Source organism: Vulpes lagopus, chromosome 21 (genome assembly GCF_018345385.1).
Source record: "Vulpes lagopus strain Blue_001 chromosome 21, ASM1834538v1, whole genome shotgun sequence".
Classification (NCBI taxonomy): Eukaryota; Metazoa; Chordata; class Mammalia; order Carnivora; family Canidae; genus Vulpes; species Vulpes lagopus.
The window spans coordinates 543,254-561,173 of NC_054844.1; the positions used below are offsets into that span (position 1 = coordinate 543,254).

Genomic DNA, 17,920 nt, shown 5'->3' on the forward strand with positions numbered 1-17,920 from the left:
AGTATTCAAAAGGGGTGGTAAGATAGTTATACAGCTTAAGGAATTATCACTATTATTATTTATTTTCTGAGAGAATACAACTGTGCCTGCGAGGAGGGGCGGGGTGGGGGGAATGTGCAGAGGGAGAGAGGATCTTAAGCAGACTCCCCATCCCAGTGGGGAGTCCAGTGCGGGGCTGGATCTCACGACTCTGAGATCATGACCTGAGCCGAAAGCAAGAGTCAGATGCTTAACCGACTAAGCCACCCAAGTGCCCCAAGGAATTTTTTTTTTTTTAAACAAAAACACCTGTGACTAGGTCAAGAAAGGACACAACCCCAGCATCTTCAAAGTGCCCCTTCCCTGTCTTCCCCACCCCACCTCCAAAAGCAGTCACTTGACTTTCCTTGACTTTCTTCATACTCAGACCTTAGTGTCCACTCTCAGTGTTTGTGCCACACTCACTGTGCACATGCTTCCAGAAGCAGGGATACAGATTCACAAGGCTGGATGATAAGGAGACCAGTGACCTGAGAGAGCCTCTCCTTGAGAGGCTTTGAAGAAATCTACCCAGCTGTGCCACAGCCCATACTTCTGCTGCCCACTGCCCCCCTGGGCTTTGAGCCTCCAGCTCTAGGATGTATACATCTAAGCATGAGCCCTTTTCCTGAAGTGAGAACCTCTAGAGGTGTTTGGAGAGTGCCTGTGTTTAGAACCCTGGAAGATGCCCTTAGAGCCCCTGGACAGACGGGTCTGTGAGTCCCAGGTAATGCTGGGATCTCACAGCATCCTTTAAAGCAGCCCGTGTTGCTTTCTTAATTACTTTCTCTTAGTCCAAACTGTTAGTGCGAGTTTCAGGTATGCTTGGGAACAGGTCTGAGAGAGAGTGTGTGTGTGTGTGTGTGTGTGTGTGTGTGTGTGTGTGTGTGTGTGTGTGTTTAGGGGCTGGTTCCTCCTGAGGAATATGAAGTCTACGCATGCTTTGCCTTGTTCAGCAGCACCGAAGGGCTACTCTTGATCTAGAATATGAACTTTACATACCCTCCCACACACTTAAAAAAAAAATTTCTCTGAGTTACCACAAGCAAAGCTGCAACCCCTGCGGACTGAAAGGGGAGGTCGTTGCCTTCAGGTGTCCTGTCGGTCACTCATCCAGCAGGGGTCTCCCCTGCACACAGCACCGCACCTGCTAGATGAGCAGCATGGCCATGAGCACATCACCTAAAGTGTCTGGCCCCGGATTCCCCTCCAACCCTCTAGCATATATGGTGAGGATTAAGACTTGTGGCATGTGACAAGGTCCAGAGAGTGCTGGCATGAGAGTCATTGTTGCTGCTGGATCGGCAGCTGGTGTCTGTCTGCTGGGCCTGGGGAAGCAGCTCATCCCCTCTGTCCTTACAGGGAGGAGCTTACGTAGCCTCGGGGACAGGGGAGTGGCCAGAGCCAAAGCTGCTCTCTTGCACTGGGCCCGCTGGAGCAGAGCCGAGCTAGCACCATGTACTCGGTCCCAGGCCCTCACCAGCACCCCAAATCCAGACCCCTCAGTCCCTCTGCCCCCTTCTTAAGGTCTTCACCTGGCAGCCCTGGGAAGACCACCGTCTGTGTATACCTGCACAGGCAGGCTCTCCATCTATCTGTCCTTTTCTTCCTTCCTTTGAACGTTTCTGCTTTACAGTCCCATTTGATGAGAATGACCTGGAGGAAGATGTGGACTCGGAGCCAGCAAAGATAGAAGGGGAGGCCACAGAGAATGGGGACACAGGGGACACTGGTGCTGAGCTGGACGATGGTACGGGGAACCCCAGAGCCTTCTCTCTGCACTGTGCTAAGCACCCTCTTCCCCCCAGTGTGTGACTGAAACTCCGGAAAGATAATAGACGTTAAAGCAAAAAGCGTGGCACTCAGACGAGACAGCTGTTAGTTAGGTCTGCTGGTCACGCCCCTTGTTTGGCACTAACTTGAACACATGTGGCTCCGCCCCTTGGCCACTGTCCCGCATAGCCTGCGTTCAGTAAGCTGTGCTTGGGAAACCAAGCAGCTTGGGTACCCTGTGGAAGGTCTGTGAATGTGCTCAGAGGGGACCTACAAGGAGATGGCATAAGAATGACAGTCTGGGTGGCTGGGGAAAGGGGGCAGAGAGCAGCCTGAGAAATGAGCGGAGTCCAGGCAGGACTGGGGAGTGCAGGCTGTGGGATTGAAGAAGCACAGACCTCAGGTGAGGCAGACCCTTCCCAGGCGCCGGTGCTGTGTTTCACTCTGTTGTAGCCTGTCAGGTGCTGTCGGGTGCATTTAGAAAAAGAATGAATGGAGCTCCACAGGCTTCGGTGAGAGCACAGAGTTGCAGAGAATAAGGCACTTTGGGCCGGGGCTCAGGAGCTTGGTGGGCCCGGTGGGCAGAGCTTAGCAAGGGCACAGGGCCAGGTCCTGACCTCAAGCAGTGACACTGGTTTGGCTGCTCTCGGGTACAGGGATGCCAGGGCCTCACTTGGGTGCTGTGCTCTCCCTTCGGCCCGCCAGATCAGCGCTGGTCTGACGGGATCCCATCGGATGCTGAGACGGATCTCCGCGTGCAGCACCAGGCGGCGGTAGAGGCAGACCTGGAGCTGAGGGTCTCAGAGAATGAGGAGGAGCCACCTGAGGTCACACCAGGGCATCCGGAGAGAAGTAAGTCTGTTGTCTCAGGAGAAACTGCTTCCAGAATTCCCGCTGAGAGCCCACCATGGTGAGAGCAGCCCCGAGGACACAGGTCACGGGAGCGGAGCTGCAGCAGAGTCGGCATGATGCATGCCAGCCCCCAGGTGTCTTCCTGCCCCTGCCCCATGCAGGGACCCTGCACATGACTTTCTCGACAGCCCTTTTGTGTGTGCTCTGGAGCTGTGAAAGGGTGGGAGGTCCGTCTCCTAGCTGCACACAGATCACACACTAATGACACTGGCAGAAGTGGCATCTGGGGACACTCTGGAAAGCATTTCCCTTCAGAGCTGGCTGGGAGAGGAGCCCTCCGAGAGAAGGGAAGGTGGTAGAGCTTCCTCTTACATACCCTGTTTCTGTTCTGTTCAGGTCTCACCCGGGTCCCCAGCCCTGCCCTGTCCCCTGAGGAGCAAGTTGATCTGCGGTCCCCAGGCCACAGCCCTAAGGCAGAGGTAAGGGCTCAGAGCTCACTGTGGGGGACAGGACCAATGGGACCCTGAGTGCACGTAGTAATTCCTTTGTCTTAGGGCCCGGATGTGAACCCACTTTTTGATTCTTGTGCTCAGTGGGACTGCTGAAAACAGGAGTGGCAGAGGGGATGCAGCTCAGTCCTCACCCTGGGCAGTGTCCCTAATCCTGCATGGCCCCAATCCAAAACCTGGGTCATCCCACCACTGTGTCACTCTGCTATCATACCACACCATTTTAAAAGTAAATGTATTTTTAAGTTAAAGCAATAATTTTTATGGAATCATTGGTTTGATATGATGATGCATTTGTTTCTTAGTGTTATGTTAAAATGAATGTTTGAGTTTTAAAATAAAAATATGCATCTGAATTACCAGTGGTTTGTGAGCCACACATTGGAGAATGCTCCGTAAACAGATCGCAACAGTATGTCCTAGGGAACATGTTTCACAAGATGTGATCTGGAGGACAGATCGGGGAGGGAGGCCAAACTCAAGACCTACACTGGCTTGATTTGGTCTTTGGGATTCTAAGAAGCAAGATGAATTTGGTGATTTCATCCATGAAATTGGGGAAGCTTCACTGAGACTCATGGGTGGGGTGATATAAGGTTCTTACAGGAATATCTGGGTCTTTGAGCTTCCTGAGATGGGCAATTCATAGTATAGACTTTATAAAAATAGCTGTTTTAAATCTTAGAGTGTTGGTCCCTATTTTCATACATCAGAGACGTAGAGCTCATGGGGTCTGGAGTCGGAAGAGCAGAATCTATTAGTGTGCCGTGGCCAGTGTCCATCTCAGTGCACAGAGAATTTAAGATGTGTTTAGGTGAACCAAACCCTGAAAGCTGAGTCTGTTCAACAAAGTGGAGTGGCTTTAAAAATAGAACAAGTAGGGCAGCCCCGGTGGCGCAGCGGTTTAGCGCCGCCTGCAGCCTAGAGTGTGATCCTGGAGACCCTGGATGAAGCCCCACGTCAGGCTCTCTGCTTGGTGCCTGCTTCTCCCTCTGCCTGTGTCTCTGCCTCTCTCTCTCTGTGTGTCTCTATGAATAAATAAATAAATAAATAAATAAATAAATAAATAAATAATCTTTAAAAAAATAAAAATAAATAAAAATGGAACAAGTAGAGCAGAAAGAGAGAACCACTCTCCTGGAGCCATTTAAATGACAGCCTAAAAGACAAAGAGAAGAATTAGTTTCATAAACACAGGTTGTTTGTGAGACAGCTCCCAGTGGGTTTCTACTGACCACTGAACCCTGCCTTCTTAGCAGCTTCTATCTTCCTTTTCTGCAGGGGGCCCAAATCCCACTTGCCTCTGTTGTCACCAAGGCAAAATTGCCAGAAGAGAGCCTTTTCCCCAAGCCTTTGCTCCCCAAAGTGAAGCCCAAGGTGGAAGTGCCCTGCAGTCAGAGAGCTACATGCTCCCCCATCCGTTCTCAGCCAGTGGCTCTGCCAGAAGCCAGGACACCTACCTCCCCAGTGAGCTCGCAGTGCCTGTCGCCTTTGGCCACCTCCACCCCCACCAGCATCCAGCTCCCCATTTGCTCCCAGCCTCAGCCTTCCTCTGAGACCACGGCCCCATCCCCCACCAAGTCCCCCATACGGCTCCAGCCTGTTTCGGCCAAAACATCTATCCCAGTGGTTCCCCTCCCCTTGAAGAACCAAGGGGACACCAAGGACAGGCTGGGCAGCCCTCTTGCTGTGGATGAGGCCCTGAAGCGGAATGACCTGGTGGCAGAGTTCTGGATGAAGAGCGCCGAGATCCGCCGCAGCCTCGGGCTCACACCTGTGGATCGGAGCAAGGTGTATGAGCCCAGCTTCCCTTCGCCTGCCTTTAAACCAGTGTCCCTAAAATCCTATGCAGTGGAGAAGTCTCCCGAGGGGGAGGGACTCCAGCTTCTGAAGCCTCCACCTGTTCCTAAGAGACTAGGCCTGCCGAAGTCAGACGGTGACCAGCCCTTCCTGCCAACCCCCAAGTCCCCGTCGGACAGAGAGCTGAAAAGCTCCCAGGAGGAGAGGAGAGATCTGTCGAGCAGCTCCGGGCTGGGCCTTCACGGGAGCTCCTCCAACATGAAGACTTTGGGCAGCCAGAGCTTCAACACATCAGACTCCACCATGCTCACTCCCCCTTCAAGCCCACCCCCACCACCACCCCAAGACGAGGAGCCCGCAACTCTTCGGAGGAAGCCATATCAGACTCATGAGCATAAGGATGCTGAGCCCAAGGCCTCAGTGATTCCACCACCACCCCCTGCGTCGTTCATGCGGGCCCCCCGGGAGCCCACCCAGCCCCTCCAAGACGAGATGCGGAAGTCATTTGTGGAGAGCGTGGATGAGATCCCATTTGCCGATGATGTGGAGGACACCTATGATGACAAGACCGAGGACTCGAGTCTCCAGGAGAAGTTCTTCACACCCCCCTCCTACTGGCCCCGCATGGAGAGGCCCCTCCACCCACCCCTAGCCAAGGAGAATGGTAGGTTGCCTACTCTGGAGAGTGGGGTCCAACCACAGAAGAGGGGCCTGCCCTTAGTCTCTCCAGAAGCCAAGGAGCTGGCTGAGGAGCGCATGCGAGCCAGGGAGAAGTCTGTGAAGAGCCAGGCGTTGAGAGACGCTATGGCCAAGCAGCTGAGTAGGATGAAGGAAATGGAGATGGCGACTGGGACCTCCAGTTCCCCAGGAGGCACCTCCCACAAAGCCTCCTCTGTTCCCTCCAAGGGCAAAGACCTCAGCCCCGAGTCCCCTAGACGCCCAGTTCTCAAAGGCCCCAGGGAGCCTGCCCTGAAGCACGAAGCCACTAGTGAGGAGGTCCTCTCCCCACCATCGGACTCAGGGGGCCCAGATGGTTCAGTCACCTCATCCGAGGGCTCCAGTGGGAAGAGCAAGAAGAGATCGTCACTCTTCTCCCCCCGCAGAAACAAGAAAGAGAAGAAGTCCAAAGGTGAGGGCCGGCCCCCGGAGAAGCCCAGCCCAAGCCTTCTGGAGGAAGCTGCTGCCAAGCCCAAGTCCCTGTGGAAGTCGGTCTTTTCCGGGTACAAGAAGGACAAAAAGAAGAAGGGTGATGACAAGTCCTGTTCCAGCACCCCTTCCAGCGGTGCCACTGTGGACTCTGGCAAGCACAAGATGTCCCCTGTTGTGAGAGCAGGTAGGTCGACACCAAGGAACCCCCTAGGGCTGGGCATGAGGGGGCTGTCCTCCAGCAATTGGTTTTTCTAAGAAAATCCATTGCTTGTGCTGCATCCCTGAGGGTTCCTAGGAGCTATGCTAACAGGGTGAGGAAGAAGGAAACGGAACTGTGGGCTTGCAGTGCATATTCTGCAGGATAGAATAATTCTAAAACTCAGCTTGGAACTGAGTAAGGGAGACTTGGGAGGCCTGTGCCCTTTCTCAAGCCACATGACGCCAGAGGAGGGCCTGATTCTGAGCAAGGTGGAGCGGTGGCCCCTTGGGGAGGAGCAAGGCTGGCTGTCTTTGCAGCACCATCTACGGTGTTGGCCCTGGGTTAAGAGTCACTCGAACTGGAAAGAAATCCAACCTCTGTCCTGCTCCCCTGGGTGGCTCGGGCCAGTGTAGAAATCAGGAAAGCACTGTGGTGTCCTCGATTTGTCTCTCATTTCCATCCCCTTAGAGCTGCACCTGCGGCGCCAGTTGAGCTTCTCAGAGGACTCAGACCTGTCCAGTGATGACATCCTTGAGAGGTCCTCCCAGAAGTCCAGGCGAGAGGTATGTAGGCCCTATGGCGGGGCTCCAGAAGGGGTCAAGCCTAGCCCAATCCTCTGTAGGACTGATTGGTCTTTGATGAGGTGGAAGAAAAGGAAAGCAAATCTCAAGCCCGGGGTGAAGTGAGCACCCTCTTCTGAGCTCCCAGCAGATACAGCTGAATCCTGAGCCCAGCCCAGGCTCAAGTAAGAGACATATAAAGGGAGTTCTTCTCTTGGGCTCTTTCTTTTTAGTGAACAGCTGGGGCTTATTTGTTTCAATGGCAAGAGTTCCTGTGTTTCATTCTTAGGAAGAAGACAGAGACATTCCACGCTCAGAGATTCACTAGATTTTCAGCAAGCTACCAGCATTGTCCTCAGAAATCCCATGTGGAATAGCATCCACCCATGTCCAGAGTGACAGGAGGAAGAAGTTGCTCATGCCCCAGAGTCTGGAGGACATTGGGACAGGCACAATGAATTTAGAAGTAGACAGAGGTTAAGTCAGTGAGGAATGTGCCCTATCATCCTGTGTGCTCTGTACATTTGTGGGTTAGAGAGGAGTGTTTGCTCTTAAAGAACCAGTCCAGGACTCTGACCTGGATTCTGTGCCAAGTAGGGCACTGTGGATCGGAACTCATCCCTCGCAAGACCCCAGACTTGGGAGATAATATGGCCACGCAGCCCTCCTGAGAAGCAAACCCTCAGTGTGGAAGGGCTCTTGGGTATTTATTCCATTTTCTGATTTCCAAGGGCTCTTGTAGCTCTGTGTGGATACAGAGAGGTTAAAGAGTGAGGTTAAAGAAGGGAGAGGGAGAGGGGTTAGAGAAAGTTCTAACAGGGCATCTGTGCCTCAGAGACAGTAGTGGGTTGGGGCCTACAATTCAGAAAGGCCTGGGCAGCACCTGAGGGCAGTTGAAACCACACCATCTCCACTGTGTGACCACAGGACACACACACTCACCGTCCTGTCCCAGGCGACAGCCCAGCTATTTTCAGCTCTCTTTTCTGAATGAAAAATGTCCCCAGAACATCACATACCTTCTTCACAAGGTTCTCTGGGGCTCAGATTTGAGTCTGCCCTCCCCTGAGGCCTGCACATGTCTGTTAGGTGAAGATGGCTTCTGCACCTGTTGCCAGTCCCCTGTCCCTGCCCAACCCAGCCTTTAGCAACCTGACACACTGGAGGAACCCATCTCTTAGTCCTCTCCTCCTTGGTCTCTTGATCTCTCTGGGCCATGCCAGCTGTTTACCTATCCACTATCCTAGAAGAACGTGTGAACAGCCAGGCCTCCTACCTGCCCTGCCATGTGCAGAGGCAGCTTCCACCTGCCCCAGCCCGACCAGCTCAGAGTCCAGCTCTCCCCAGAGGCAGCAGCACTACTATCAAGAGTGGCCCTGAGAACTGTTTCTGGACATGTACATGGGTCCCTAGCACGTACTGACGCTGGGAACTGGGACTGCTTTGGGAGTTTGGGGAGCCAGGGAGGGTCGGCGAAGGACAGTGTGGTCTGGGGGTCACTTGGCCTCTGTTCAGCCAGTTCATCTCCTGTGGGTCAGAAACTCCCTCTGTGGTGGGTTTTGTGGTCATTCTCGCCACTATTTCTCTATCAATGAATGAAATGTCATGGTGGGATACCGAGTGCTGGGGTGCCCTGCCGGCTGTACTACACTGTCTTCCGGCAGTGTGGGTCCCTGAGGACAGCCTCCCCTGGGGCCTTGCTGGCCTGAGGCACGTAGCGAGCTCTTCCCCTTCTGCATGACCAACAAGCCAAAGACCCCACTCCTGGAATCCCAGAATCAGAGGCTTTGGGGGCCTCACAGTCCACGTGTGTCCCACAGAGGCTGAGCAGGGAATTTAAAGACAAAGCTGAACCTGCACAGGTTGACATGAATCCTGTGGGGTCAGGCTGGGTGAGACCAGACGCTGTATTTTCAAGGATGGAAGCCAAAGCAGGAAAACAAAACAAAAACAGCCATGCCAGACTCTTTGGAATAATTTAGTGAATTTGATCCTGGATGGTATAATATATGTAGATGTGCAGTGATTCCACATCAATGCTAAGTTCTTGTAAGACATTAAGGGACTATAGTATTGTAGGAAAATGTGTCTGTTCTTCAGAAGTACATGCTAAAATTTGTAGGCATAAAAAATGATGATTCAGGAAAAAAAGATTATATATATCAAATATGTGGCAAAATGCTAACATTTAGCAAATCTAGGTAAAGATGTTCATTGTCCTTTTCCAACTTTTCCTACGTTAGAAACTTTTCAGAGCAGTAAGTGAAGGGAGTGGGGACACCTAAAGGGACAGTGGGGTTGGAACTCAAGAGGGAGCATCTTGCTAACACGCCTGACCCTAGCAGCTGGGGGAATGGTTCCTCTTGCATCACATACCCATCTCCAAGTCAGGCGTCTGTGAAACAGGTGCCTGAGTTTTCTTTCATTAAAAAAAAACAAAACAAACAAACAAACAAAAAAACCTCAAATTGAAAATAACATTTTTATTGAAAATGTTTACTTGGAAAAATTAAGATAACACAGATTAAATATATATATCACCCCTAACCCTACCAACAAAAGATCATCTTCATTCACCTCTTTTCTTTCCCTCATCTGACTTTACATATAAGTGATGCACTGTGTCTTAAGCCCTGGGACCCAGCCACGGGCGTGTGCATTTGCTCTTGGATAGACTGGCCCTGGTCCCCGTCTCACAGCAGAAGCAGTGGCCCTGGCTGGCCTCATGCTCTCAGCACAGCACAGATGTGTCATAATATCACCCTTCTAGTCACTACAGACTGAAACCATGCTAAGTAGGGCGCTGTGGATCTGACCTCCTCCATCAAGGATTGCCCCCACCCCCTTGACTTTGTACAGCAGCCACAGGTGCCCACATTCAGTGCTGTTCCTCAGTTGTGGTTACATTGTTCCCATGGAGTAGCTCACGTGCTGCTTGGGGAATTATCTGTCTTCTGTTTTTTTAACTGACTGTTCTAATAATGAGATTCATCCTTTCACTCTGGTTTGTGGGAGAGATGAGTCAGTCTGAGGCAAGACATATGTGCCTGATATATTTTTGGTGAATATCAGTTATTTATGCTACTTTACACCCCTTTCACAGTGTATAATCAAGAAACGACCCCCAACCCCATCCAAGATTTCTTTGCCAGCAGAGACAGAATCCTCTAGAAGAGAACCTTAGTGATGCTGCTCAGTATGCTCTGCATCTGTGTTTCTGTGTCCCTGGCAACAGGAATTTCCCACCACCTGTGCCCCCTGCAAACACTGAGCTGAAAGTCGTCTGAATTTCCACAAATGATTGGGTTACTGAAGGAGAAATAGCATCTATACCCATATATTTGAATAGCTTTATTATACCCAGGGGAGAGTGAAAAGAGAAGAGAGAAGATTTGAGGCATAGCGAGGAAGAGACGTCTTCTCAGTAGAAAAGTGAACCCAGTCCTTATTCAGAAACTGGGGTTCACTGGCCTCTGCTGCTAGGATCTGAATCCCCCGGTTCCTCACTTCCACAGTCCTGTGTGATGTTGTGAAAAGTAATCATGCGTTTTAGTCTTTAGTCTTCCGTGTTTGTTTTAAACTTCTGATTTTGCTCCATTTCTGTGTTCTAGTTTTAATTTTTTTAATTGTTATTATTACTATTCTGTTTTGTTTTCCGTTGCCATTCCCTTAAAAGTCGGTTTATGTACCACAGGCCTTGGCATTCAAGAGATCATATCCATCAAAGGTAGTGTCTCATTCCCATGGCTGGTCATTGTTGCATGCATGTCTGTGATTAACCACCCGGAGCAGCCCCCAGCCCTGGCTCTCCAGCCACATCCTCACTAACTGTTCACACATGCATGGAGCACTAGCAGACACTGGCAGCAGAACATTCTTGAGCCGTGTTATGGTGGAGGAAGATGAGATCCCCTGCTCCTGACTGGCTGGAGTGCACGTGGTCATCTTACTCCAGGGCCGCCCCTTTGGGACTGGGCACCAAGGAGTAGGGAGTTCACGAGCCCTCAGCTCCATGCCTTGCAAGGTGGAAAGGCTGAGGTCACCAGAACACTACAGTGATCCTTAAGGACTTACCTGCTCAGCTGGCCCTCCAGTGTCACTTGAGCTCTTAAAGATTATTAGACTAGACTCCTGAGTTGAATTCAGAAGTCTCTTTTAAAGTCTTTCAAAGACTGTCTCTCTCTTTTTTTCCCCATGGAGGAAATAAAGAAGACATTAGGAATAGAGGTCTCTTAGTGGTTGGTCAGTGTTCACACGAAGCACCTGACACTGCCTTGCACCGTCAGCGCCCACGTTTGCAGGTGGGGCTGCTCAAGCAGTTGTAGGCACGAATGTGCCCTGGATCTGGCCTGTGGCCTCCTTAGGGCCTGAGAGCGGCTGCTGGAACCACCCCACCAGACCGCCTTCCCACCTCCTCTCCGTGGCCCACCGCTGCCTTCTATGCAGGCCAGGGAAGCAGGCCAGCTTCACCTCTGTATCTCCCTTCTTCAGACTGTACTAGTTAGTATGGGGTTCGTGCACTTAAAATAGAAGCACCCCTATTTTCTCTACTTCAGATGTTACTTCTTAGAGAACCTTGTAAATATCACTCATCTGAAGGAAGTAGCATTCCATACGTAACAAGAAAATGAAAGGATCCTGATTTTTCTTTTCCTTTCCCCTGTATGCCTCCCAGAAGCAGGAAAGTCTTAAGAGCAGACATCCTTCCAGGGAAAACGTGTGATCTCTGAGATAAAGGAGCACATGACACTTGGTCCACCGAACTTCCTAACAGTCAGGCCCCACTCAGCATCCTGTCCCCATCACAGTGACAGTGGGCAAGTAGCTCACCTGTAGATATGTGGCATTCAGGGCTCCAGCAAGGATCTGTGTCACTGAAGCCTCTGGCAGAGCCGCAGCCTGACAGCGTGTCCTGCAGGCCCTCTGCGGAGGGGCAGCTCCCACCCAGGGTGCCCCCGCTGCCCCCTGCCCCTTGCCAACCAGTGCTCAGACCCGGCCCGGCCTGCTGCCCCTGACTGAGGACACCTCTCTCATTCCCTCCAGCCGAGAACCTACACAGAGGAGGAACTGAATGCCAAGCTGACCCGGCGTGTGCAGAAGGCAGCTCGTAGACAGGCCAAGCAAGAAGAGCTGAAGCGGCTGCACCGAGCACAGGTGAGAACCCTGAGTGGGAAGGAGCATCCTCCTCTCCAACACTGTGCTTGTCCTTGTCCATGTTGCAGGAGGGTAAAGAGGACAGAGCAGAGATAGATGGGGTGTCCCTGACGCTGGAGAGGACAGCCTTATCATGTCAGCCTCTGGCTTGATGCAACTGCAGAAGCCTCGTTTTTATGGAATTATTGGTAGAAAAGGAAGAGCCAGGCTTTGAGGTTCCTAAATTCCTTGCTCTGGAGTAATCACTGTAAAATCAACTAGTTCAGTCATGATAACTATTATCAAGAGATGATCTGTGACTTGTCAGCCTCTGGTGGGCCTGAGATTTCCAGGTCAGAGCTATCCTCCAGGCATCAGCCTCTATCTTCAGGCCTCATAGGCCCTAGACCATTCCAGATTATCTTTCTGGAACAAAAAATAATTTTCCTTTGTTTTTTTTGAAGATTTTATTTATTTATTCATAAGAGACACAGAGAGATCAAGGCAGAGACACAGGGAGATCCCTGGGTGGCTCAGCGGTTTGGCGCCTGCCTTTGGCCCAGGGCACGATCCTGGAGTCCCGGGATCGAGTCCCGGGATCGAGTCCCATGTCAGGCTCCGGGCATGGAGCCTGCTTCTCCCTCCTCCTGTGTCTCTGCCTCTCTCTCTCTCTCTATGTCTATCATAAATAAATAAATCTTTAAAAAAATATTAAAAAAAAAAAAAAAAGGCAGAGACACAGGCAGAGGGAGAAGCAGGCTCCCTGCGGGGAACCCAATGTGGGACTTGATCCTGGGATTCCAGGACCATGTCCTAAACCTAAGGCAGACATTCAACTGCTGAGCCACCCAGGTGCCACAAAAAATAATTTCTTCATATAAAGTACTAAAATATATCTAAATACAATATGTTTTTTAATGAAATTGTGTGTGTGTATAGTTGTATTTGTATTAGTACACTAATCACAAGCTGTAAACAATGAGAAACGCTAACAACAAACCCAAATGCCAAGATGCTCCTCTGAATTCCATGTTTAGCAAGCATCAAAAACCAATCGTTTAGTCCCTTTCTTGAACCTTACTCTGTATCCACATTCTCTACATTGACTGGATCCCTGGATTTTATTTCATTTTCTCTGTGCCATTTTCCAGATGTATGTCTTTGCCTACTGTTTTGGGAATTGAATGTCCTTCTAGTATCTATGATTAGTCCCCACGTAGTGCAGAGAAACTTCTCGCTATGAGCTTCCAAACAGATTCTGGTTTGGCATTGTGGAATCTGGCATTGCTCCATTCTAGATTTTTTTTTTTTTTTTTAACCTTAGAGACAGTATTTCTGCAGAAGCCTCCAGGAGCCCTTGGTAGTGCTTTAGCAGCCTCGAGATTAGCAGGTCTTAGAGGGATGTGGCGCATCAGTCCTTCCAGTAGGAGCTGACATCACCTCCGGTCTCTGAACAGCCCTGCAGAGGGCTGGACAAGCACCCTCATGCCATGGTGCTTACTAACGATGGCCCCAGGGGATTTGGTGCAGGGGGTCTTCACACCACACTCTGGGCAAAGCTTTTCCAAGTTCTGGACCTAATTTGTTTTTCTCCCTGTTTGTGTTTGTACAGTTTAGCGGTCCTCCTGAAACTAGGAGACAGGAGAGAACGATGGGTGCTTACACTGTCCCATTCTCCCCACAGATCATCCAGAGGCAGCTGGAGCAGGTGGAGGAGAAGCAGAGACAGCTGGAGGAAAGAGGGGTGGCCGTGGAGAAGGCACTCCGTGGTGAAGCAGGTATTGTCCAGGTCTCCTTTGTGAGGAGGTTGGTTAAGCCCCCACCCCACCCCCCATGGCCACAGACTAGTTTTATGTCCCCTTATCTAGAACTCAGCTTCTCTTCCAGTAGGGTTCTCTGGGGCCCTTCATCACTAATATTGGGGCTTCTATTAAACAAAGGAAAAGGAAAGCATCTCTGTTTGGAACTGCCCTGGGGCCTGGGCTTGTTCTTCCACCCTGTCAGAGGGTGGCCATCTAGCTGTAGAACGAAGTCAGTCCACTCCACATGTTGATGGCAAGCACTGGGCCGCCTCCCCTCTTCTCCGCCCTGCCTCCCTCCCACATCATTTCCTCTCGAAGAAAATAGCTGGGATGAGGGACACTGTACCACAAGGAGCCATCACAGAACTGCATGAGTGGGGTCTCTAGCCTGCTCCCCACAACCACCTCCTCTGTTTAGCTTTTTGGGCTCCCTCTCCTGCTCAGACTACACTGAGAATGGGAGGACCCATGCTGTACAGAGCCCTAGCCACATCCCATGTGCAGAGCACACCGGCTTTCCTGCCAGAACGCAGGATCTGTGTCATTTGGGGCAGGGTGAACAGACTTAGGGGACGGTGGCGAGCCAGCACAGTAGACAGCAGGGAATGGCTGTGCGGGCCATATGCTCGGTGGCTGCCGTTCCCAGAGAAGAGCTGCAGAATGCAGTGCGGTCACACCTACTGCCGGTCCAAGGAGCCCATAAGGCTTCAGCAGTTGGGGACTCAGGACACAAGGAAGTACCTGAGTCATCTGGTCCCAAGGGCCCAGGAGGAAGCCCTTTAAACCACTGGGTCAGCCCCAGCCAGAAGCCCCACTCCAGTGTGGAGTGGCTGGCCTCTGCTTTCTCCAGAGTCCACGAGTGTCAGCCAGACTCTGGACGGGGAAACTTCCATCTCATAGGGAGCACAGGCCTCCCGGCTCAGCCTTCAGGTTGTGAGGCTAGGGATAAAGAAAGGAGGTGACCTAAGTTTGCAGTGGCCCTTATTCTTTTTTCTGGTGTGGCAGAGGAGCAGGGGTGCCTACACCTCCTGGCAGGGAGGCTCTCTGTAAACTGAGGAACCAATAAGAGGCAGCCAGGAATGGGGCCGGTTGCTGCCTCACGATCTTGCAGAGCTGACCTCACAGTAGTATGTGCCTGATGTGAAGATGAATTCATAGGGCTTGGCAGGGGTAGAGTCCAGGTTCAAGCATAGAAGATCTTTCCAGGCCCTTCAAGGCCTAGAAATTGCAGCTGAACAGTCGACTCAGTGATGACCTTCAGGTGAAGAGATGGGATGGGGGAGAAAGATGAGGATGTGACATTCTCAGCTTTGTGCTTTACCTGATGCTGGAGTGACTGCTTGAAGCCTGGGCCACCAAACGACATGCAAAAAGGCGAAGCACTGAGCAGCCTGTAAGCCAGAAGCCTGGGATGTATAACTACAAGGAAGCACTGGCCCTCGTGTCAATGAGTGGAGATTCAGGTTCACCTAAGGGAGTCTCTAGGCTTCCAGATGAAGCTGTGATGTCCCCCCACCATCCTGTTTTGGCTTCCTGCCCTACGTGTGCTTCTTTGGCCTCCTCAGTTAAATCTGACCACCTGATGGGAGTTAGCCCAAGCCCCCCAGGGATGCCCTGCCCAGCTGTTATCAGGACTCACAGGGCCCAACCCTGTTGCTTTCTCTTCTTGCAGATGTCAGGAGGGAGCCTTGGCCCATCTTCATTCCTTCTTACCCTTTCCCACAGATTACTCCTGCCTAGATGGAAAGTGAGGGATAGATCTTCCAACACGTCAGAATAACTCAACAGGCTTGCACACCTCCACGTCATTGTTAGCCTAAGTCCTTAAGGAAGACAGTCTGCGCGTCCTCCTCACAGGGTTCTGAGGTTCAGGTGGGCCGCCCCAGGGTCGGTGATTTCTATAAAGCACTTGTGCACCTGTTTGATGCCTTGCAGTTTGAGACTGTGGCATTGCTTTGGTACTTCTGTAACAGGATGTGTTGTTCAAGCTGCTGACTGCCCAGGAGTCATAGAAACTACCCTTGAAGATTGGTGTGGGAGATTGCCAAAATTCTCCTTTCTAGTTGTTTAGGTAAATTACCTTTTCATAAAAATATGCAACCAGGATTTCATCTAAGTCAGTGGTTTTCAAACTTGTTTCTTAGCAGAAGAACCCTTTATACAAGCCAAATTGTAAGTTCAAGTTTAAATCAAAAAGAACCACTCTAATGTTGGAAAGCACCAGTTTGGAAATACAGGTTAGAGCAGAGAACTGCAAGTGATAATAGGCCTCAGCCTCCAACCCATCCCTGGGGCCTAGTGTAGAGAACATCCTGATACGCAGAGGGATTTGCCAGAAATGACAACAGTGTTTTAATAGTTTACTGGAAAATCTCAGGATACATGCGGTTTAAATTACCTGGATCCTAGAAGCTGAAGGTGGGAGCAGTTGGAATTGTTTACAGTTGAATCACTAGTAAATCTAGTAGCAGTTCATATTCCTTATAAAGAGTAGATCTCAGAGAAGTGCTCCCAAGCATGCAGTGGACTTACCCTCCTCAGGGATACACTGTGACAGGAGCTGCTCTGACAGGCCGGGTGTCACTGAGTGATGGCTCCCCAGGGGGCTGTCCTGTACAGGTGTTCGAGAGCACTCTATTTACAGGCCAGAATTTAAATAAATATGTAAGGTATCCTGTTCCCTAACACATTTTCAGGGAGTACAGATATTTGCACCTGGAGGGCAGAAGAAACTTGGTCCTGAGAGCCTCACAAAAGCAAGTTTACCTGATTGATGCATTGATGGTCTTCAATGGGTTAAAGTTGGCATATCAAGCTTTTGAATGTAGAGTGTCTTGTGTAAGTTTCAAAGGAATTCAGAGTATTTGTGAATCAGGTAGTTGGGAGACCACTGGAGTACCACTCAAAGAATGCTAAGGTCTCACAGAACAGTTTGAAAACCACTGTTGTCCAAACTCTTGTAAGCAGAGCTTTATCAAAGCACCTTCATCCAAATACAAATTTGTCCTGTTCTTAAAGACAGATTTTGGTAGCTCCCTTAGATTTCCCCATGATGCATTTGGATGCAGTCTCAGGATACAGTAGCTCCTACCATAAGAATAGATTTCCAGGCGCAGCCCAGGTGGCTCAGCGGTTTAGTGCTGCCTTCGGCCCAAGTTGTTATCCTGGAGACCTGGGATCGAGTCCCACGTCAGGCTCCCTGCATGGAGCCTGCTTCTCCCTCTGCCTGTGTCTCTGCCACTCTTGCTCTCGCTTGCTCCGTGTCTGTCATGAATAAATAAATACAAATCTTAAAAAAAAAAAAAAAAAAAAAAACAGATTTCCAAACATGCTATTTTCCTTTTCTTATTTTAAGCACATCACGTCTAAGGCTTGCCTCTTGTCAGAAGTCTCAGTGGCCCTGTCCCCACTTGGCAGAGATCATCTTTGAGGCTGAACTGTGACCATTGGCTGTCCTTTCTCTCCTGCTTCTTCATTGCATCTCTCTTGTTCATCTGGTTGCTCCTGACTGAGTCCTTAAGGAGACCATCTCAGTTGAGCATGGTAGTTTGGAGTCTTGCAGCCATGCCAGCTGGCCCCTTCCCTGAGGGTGCACAGTTAGCTGAGCCTGCCATCTTGTCTCATTTGATGGGCCCAGGCTTCCACAGTTCTCTGAAGGGTCAGACTGTTAGCCAGGCTGCCCTTCCAGAGAAGAGATCTGATATGGACCTGCCATCCTATTGATCTCAATTTGTCTAAGGCTCATGTATATCTGTACCATAAGGGTTAGGTTCAAGAGCCTTCAAGCCTAGGGCAGATGGGATTTCTAGTCTGGAGGACCTGAAAAGCCCTTTGTGTTTCTGGAACCGTGATTCAGATTTTAACCATTGCATCAGCCCTGAGCATGAGTTGAAAAACCGTTCCAGGATTATATTCTGCTTTCTAGTATGGCCATTCATAGAGGGACACCCTCATGTGGAACAGAAGGCTGCCAGGATCAGCATTCAGACTGAGAGATACAGAGGCAGAGGGTCAAAACTAGCAGCTGGCTTTTGTAGAACTCCATGCTTGTTTATGATTCTGGGAGGACGGGGACCCCACCCTACCCCGACCAAGCACAGCCTCTCAGCAGCCCAGGCTCTGCAT

General features: G+C 50.7%; 1 protein-coding gene across 38 annotated transcripts in view; it reads left to right on the forward strand.

Moving 5' to 3' along the window:
* The window catches only part of MICAL3 (microtubule associated monooxygenase, calponin and LIM domain containing 3), a 226,940-nt gene that overhangs the window by 189,531 nt on the left and 19,489 nt on the right, over positions 1–17,920 (forward strand). For 28 of the 38 annotated variants that reach the window (XR_005984853.1, XR_005984852.1, XR_005984856.1 and 25 more), the window contains 8 exons: positions 1,655–1,768; positions 2,497–2,643; positions 3,040–3,122; positions 4,434–6,285; positions 6,769–6,863; positions 10,537–10,587; positions 11,904–12,014; positions 13,678–13,771. Coding sequence is in view for 29 of the 38 variants with exons in the window: in XM_041736012.1 (XP_041591946.1) it covers positions 1,655–1,768; positions 2,497–2,643; positions 3,040–3,122; positions 4,434–6,285; positions 6,769–6,863; positions 10,537–10,587; positions 11,904–12,014; positions 13,678–13,771 (2,547 nt within the window). In the remaining 9 variants the exon portion in view is untranslated. Of the gene's footprint in view, positions 1–1,654; positions 1,769–2,447; positions 2,644–3,039; positions 3,123–4,433; positions 6,286–6,768; positions 6,864–10,536; positions 10,588–11,903; positions 12,015–13,677; positions 13,772–17,920 lie in introns of those variants that run through there. The other 10 variants (XM_041736021.1, XM_041736029.1, XM_041736038.1 and 7 more) reach the window with 7 other exon arrangements.